Raw genomic sequence first — 5660 nt, 5'->3', positions numbered from 1 at the left:
GTGCACGAGATAAGGCTTAGTCTCCATAAGATCAAATGTTTGTACGACATTTTCGTTGAGTTTAACGTAAAATTTGATAATATGTTACTTTTCCAACATAAATTTTAAAAATTAGTATTATTTTTTAAACAACCGCGTATCTATTTTTGGGAATATGCTTAATTTATATATAATTTTTAAGATTTATCATGATTAATCAATAGGAATAGAATAAAATTAATGATATATGTACTCAGTATCGAATGTCACAAATATCGATTCGTGTTATCACATTTATATTAATAAATATTTTATAATTATGAAGTATTACATTAAGGTATTCTATTGAACTATTTCAATTAAACTTGAATGATCTAAAAACAATATATTATTTATTTATAATTTTAAAATTTGAAAGACCTCTTTTTTTTTTATATATTTTCGATGTTAAATTACGAATTCCTGATGTTTATTTGCGTTTTTGATTCAGAAAACATGAACACAGTTCGGAAAAAAAGAAAAAAAGATTAACAAATACGGAATTTGTTTACAGAAAGGAAGTTAATGTCATCCGATGGACATCGTATATCAGGGGTGTTACTTTATCGTTTATCATCTTTTCAACGAGGATGTCATTGTTCATTACGGTGCTGGCTTATGTACTGTTCGGCTACAAAATAACTGCCGAAAAGGTGTTCGTGATAACCGCCTATTACAATAGCTTACGCACAACTATGACTGTTTTCTTCCCGCAAGGTATATAATTGTTGATATGTATATATTAAATATACGAATGATAGATATCGACAGCGTGACGCTTGCAGCGTTTCTTTGCTAATTTGTTCATTTTTCCTTTATCTTTTATTTTTTCTTCTTTTTGTTTCTTTCTATTTTTCCCTCTTTTTATCTTTATTTCTTTTCCTTTTTTCCTTTTAATCTTCTCTTCGTATTTTTTCTGATTATAATGATTTTATACTAAAGTACTTTATCACCTTTTTCTGATTATAATGATTTTATACTAAAGTACTTTATCATCTTTATACTATAAATTAGAATCCTATTTAATAATTACATCCATTAACTACGAGATTTATCCTATGTTCTTATTCCCGTTTATTTATCTATTTTGTCTTTATGGCATAACACTCAGGGATAACACAAGTAGCGGAAGCGATGGTATCCATAAGACGTCTGCAGAAGTTCTTAATGTATGAAGAACTAACACCGTCTGAGATTAAAACAAAGAAGAACAACACGGAGAATAACGAAAAAGATGTAAAAGAGAATAACGAAAAAGATGTAAAAGAGAGTAACGAAAAAGATGTAAAAGAGAATAACGAAAAAGATGTAAAAGAGAATAACAAAACTGCGATGGAGAATAATAGAAAAGATGTAAAAGAGAATAACAAAAGTACGATGGAGAATAACCAAAACAACGCGAAGGAGAATCTGATTGAGCAGAAGGAGAACGACGACACGATCGTATGCCAGCCGAGCTATGACGAGCACAGCATCTGCATCGAGAACGGCACCACTAAGTGGCTGGATTATGAACGAGAAGACACCTTACAGGGTATCAACATTAAGGTACGTCCCGGCGAACTGATTGCTGTCGTCGGCCAGGTCGGCGCGGGCAAGAGCAGTTTATTGAACGTCATCCTGAAAGAACTGCGTTTACAAGAAGGTTCCATTCAAGTATGTTGGCAATTTCTCTTTAAGAAATTTAAATAGATAAATATGGAATAAACAATTTTATCTATAAAAATAAATTATTTTACCAATTTATTAAAATATTCATACATATTTTTAATTAATCAAACTATTAATTAATAAATATTTTAAACATATAATTATTCTTTTAAATACTTTTTTACAGGTTAATGGAAAGATTGCCTATGCCAGTCAAGAACCGTGGCTTTTTGCAGGTTCAGTAAGACAAAATATTCTATTCGGAAGAAAGATGGATCAGGTTCGATATGATCGCGTGACTAAAGTGTGTCAGTTAAAGAGGGATTTCAGCCTGCTGCCGTATGGTGATAAAACGATTGTAGGCGAGAGGGGTATCAGTCTTTCCGGTGGTCAGCGTGCAAGGTTGGTTTTACAGAATATCCTGATAAGATAAAATATGCAGGATATATTTATATTCTGAATTTTGATTCATAATCTCAGAGATTCTTTTCCAATTTTTTAATAATATTTTTTACATGATTTTTATTGGTTTTTTTTTATTGATAAGTAACATTTTATCTTTACTTGTTAATTTAATTAATTTTTTGTAATTATTATCTTGTGATTATAGTAAATATTTTTTGCGTATATATTTAATCTCTGAAGTAAATTTTCATATCAACTCAATGAATATTCAAAAATTTATGTTTACTTTTTTTACATTTGATATATAGAATAAGAATTTTGATAAGCGCGTATATTGTTTTATAATTTTATTTTAATATAATTAATACAATTTTTAATTAATTTAAATTAAATTGATATATTTAATTTTATTAACTTTCGTTCAAATAAAATTAATTTTATGAAGTATTTTTTTTTAAAGAATTTGCATTATATATATAGTTATGAAAGACATATTAGTCATATTGATGAGATGCCAATAATTGACAGAATAAATTTAGCGAGAGCCGTTTACGCTGATGCCGACATATATCTTATGGATGATCCTTTGAGCGCCGTGGATGCCCATGTAGGCAAACACATGTTTGATGAATGCGTCGATAAATACTTACGAGGCAAGACTCGGATTCTCGTCACTCATCAATTGCAATATCTTCGCGACGTCGGTAGAATTATCGTTCTAAAGGACGGAATTATTCAGGCTGAAGGGTATGAATGATTTTATTTCACTTTCTATCTTTTAAATTTGTTATTGTAATCTTGTTACAATTTCTTTGTTGAAATAAGATTACAATGACGTTGAGAATACATACATATTTTGCGCCGTTTATTTATAAATAAGTTCTTAACTTTGTGATCTTTGGCTTTTTGAGAACGAGAATGTGGGATTAAGAATATAATAGACTAGAAGAGAAAAAATTATCTTAAGAGTTTTTTTATCATTATATCACAACATGTATGACTCGATTTTACTTTCGAGAACAATAGATTTGATCACTTTGGCTTATCTTCCTGATTATACGGTAAAATAATTCTATTTTAAGTCCTTACTTTAATCATCCATTAACGTATCAAGAATCATTATCTTTCAACAACATAAATATCAATATTGACACGAAACGTTCAATGCCCTGTGGTCGAGTCAACACAAATCTTCTATTATTTTCAGACAATTTGCTCGCAAGTTTAAGTTAATATTTAAATTCATTTTCTTTCTATTGTTTTGTATGAGTTTTATTTTCTGTTTATCAGCACTTATGATGAGCTGGGATCTATGGGAGTGGACTTCGGTCGATTGTTGGAAAATCAAACAAAAACGGATGAGAAATCTTCTCATCCCCCTTCGGCTCCCGTTAGTCGTAGTAATTCGCGCGCTGCTAGCATCTCGTCATTAAGTTCTTTTATGACGAATGATACTTCGAAACAGGAACCTGACGAAGTAATTAGGACATATTTTCTAACTTATTTTCTGAAATAATAATATAAATCTTATTAAACTAATATTGTAATTTAAGATAGTTGCAAAAGCATGTTTTAAGTTATAGCAAAATATTAGTTTAGATATTTTATCTTTCCTATAAGCTAAATTTTAACATATTAGAAAAAACATCACTATTGAGAATTAACAATTAAATAACAAGTTTCATGTCATTTTTATTTATAAGTACGCATGTATCTAAAAAAAACCCAAACATCTTACATTTTTATTATTAAAATAACTTTAGATTTTAACAATTAATTAATAACGTATTAATTGTTAATTTTAGGTGGCTGAAATGCGAACTGTAGGCACTGTTTCTGGCGAAGTATATACGAGTTACTTACGCGCTGGCGGGAATTGGTGCATTATATCCATAGTGACTATGCTTTGTATATTGACACAATTAGCGGCTAGCGGCGGTGACTTTTTTCTCGCGCAATGGGTTAATATAGAGGAACATTATGTAAGTGCTTCACTATGCTAAAATAATCTTTTAATTCAGATGTAATCATGCTAGAGAAACTCGAGAAATCTAAAAGTATATTTTTATTTTAATTTCAAAATTAGTACATTTTTTATGTACATATATGAAGCAAATACATGCTTATTATTATTATAATAGAAATACACTTATTATGTAGTTATTACATCTCTCAATCTCAACTTTACTCAAAATTGTTCTTAAAAATGTGTCTTGACTTAAATAAAAAATTGAAATAAGAAACAATTATTGTTTAAAAGATATTCAAATTCTATAATTCAATTTCAGAATTCAAGTAGAAGTTCGATACTTTAAAATAAATGAGAGATCTCATGAAAGTGATCTCCATAAAAGAGTTAAATAGAAACATGAATTTTATGTCAAATCGGAAAGAAAATTACAATCTTAATTACAATCATATCTTCATTTAATTATGTTTCATTAATTGTATAACATTATAGATGAATCAAACGGATGACAGTGTTGTGGAAGATCCGAGAAGTCCCCTCAGTCGCATGCAGTGTATCTACATTTTCAGCGGCCTAACTGTGCTCACAATCTGTATTACTCTGATTCGCTCATGGGCTTTCTTCTGGACGTGTATGCGGGCCTCAATGCGTTTGCACGATCGTATGTTCCGCAGCATCAGTCGCGCCACTATGCGATTCTTCAACACCAATACATCGGGACGTGTGCTCAATCGTTTCTCGAAGGATGTAGGAGCTGTTGACGAAATGCTTCCAACTGCGCTTATCGATTGTCTTCAGATCGGATTAGCGCTGTTGGGCATCATCGTCGTGGTAGCTATCGCGAACACGTGGCTGTTGATACCCACAGCGTTAGTCGGCATTGTCTTTTATTACTTGAGAATCTTCTACTTGGCTACCAGTCGCAGTGTGAAGCGTCTTGAAGGCATTAGTGAGTATCTTGTCTTTCGGTGGAATAGTGTGGTTTCCTCGATAGAATAAGATTGCAGATTGAATTTAATTAATTATTAAGCTCATTGAATTGATGATAGATTTAAATTCTTCAATAAACTGAATAGTAAATAATATAAAAATTTCTAATTTTTCTCAGCCCGCTCGCCGGTTTTCGCTCATCTGAGCGCAACTCTTCAAGGATTACCGACGATCCGCGCGTTTGGAGCGGAAGCTATCCTCACGAAGGAGTTTGATAATCACCAGGATCTCCATTCGTCCGCGTGGTATATTTTCATCGCGTCTTCGCGTGCTTTCGGTTTCTGGCTGGATGTTTTCTGCGTGCTGTATATTATGTTAGTCACACTGAGCTTTCTCGTGTTAGACAATTACAGTCGAGGTTCAATGGACGGCGGATTCGTAGGCCTGGCGATTACACAAAGTATCGGTCTCACCGGTATGTTCCAATGGGGCATGCGCCAGAGTGCCGAGTTGGAAAATCAGATGACTTCGGTAGAGCGCATCCTTGAATATAGGTATTCGCTTATGGATATATCATATATCTCTGCTATAATATTTGTAGTACTTAGCATTATCTTTATTAATAGTTTTATCTTATTGAAATATCATTTACCTTTCATATATTAGATTAAGATTTAGGAAAAATTAA

General features: G+C 31.6%; 1 protein-coding gene across 1 annotated transcript in view; it reads left to right on the top strand.

The window, feature by feature from the left end:
* The window catches only part of LOC108753409 (multidrug resistance-associated protein 4-like), a 32374-nt gene that overhangs the window by 24556 nt on the left and 2158 nt on the right, over nt 1-5660 (top strand). The window contains exons 6-13 of the mRNA XM_018494953.1: nt 533-735; nt 1130-1674; nt 1856-2070; nt 2602-2820; nt 3364-3550; nt 3879-4055; nt 4535-4991; nt 5151-5526. Of these exons, the coding sequence (XP_018350455.1) occupies nt 533-735; nt 1130-1674; nt 1856-2070; nt 2602-2820; nt 3364-3550; nt 3879-4055; nt 4535-4991; nt 5151-5526 (2379 nt within the window). The remainder of the gene's footprint in view (nt 1-532; nt 736-1129; nt 1675-1855; nt 2071-2601; nt 2821-3363; nt 3551-3878; nt 4056-4534; nt 4992-5150; nt 5527-5660) is intronic.

Source organism: Trachymyrmex septentrionalis, unplaced genomic scaffold (assembly GCF_001594115.1).
Source record: "Trachymyrmex septentrionalis isolate Tsep2-gDNA-1 unplaced genomic scaffold, Tsep1.0 scaffold114, whole genome shotgun sequence".
In the NCBI taxonomy this organism is placed as follows: domain Eukaryota; kingdom Metazoa; phylum Arthropoda; class Insecta; order Hymenoptera; family Formicidae; genus Trachymyrmex; species Trachymyrmex septentrionalis.
The sequence above is the reverse complement of the archived record's forward strand: the minus strand, read 5'-3'. Positions and strand labels throughout refer to the sequence as shown.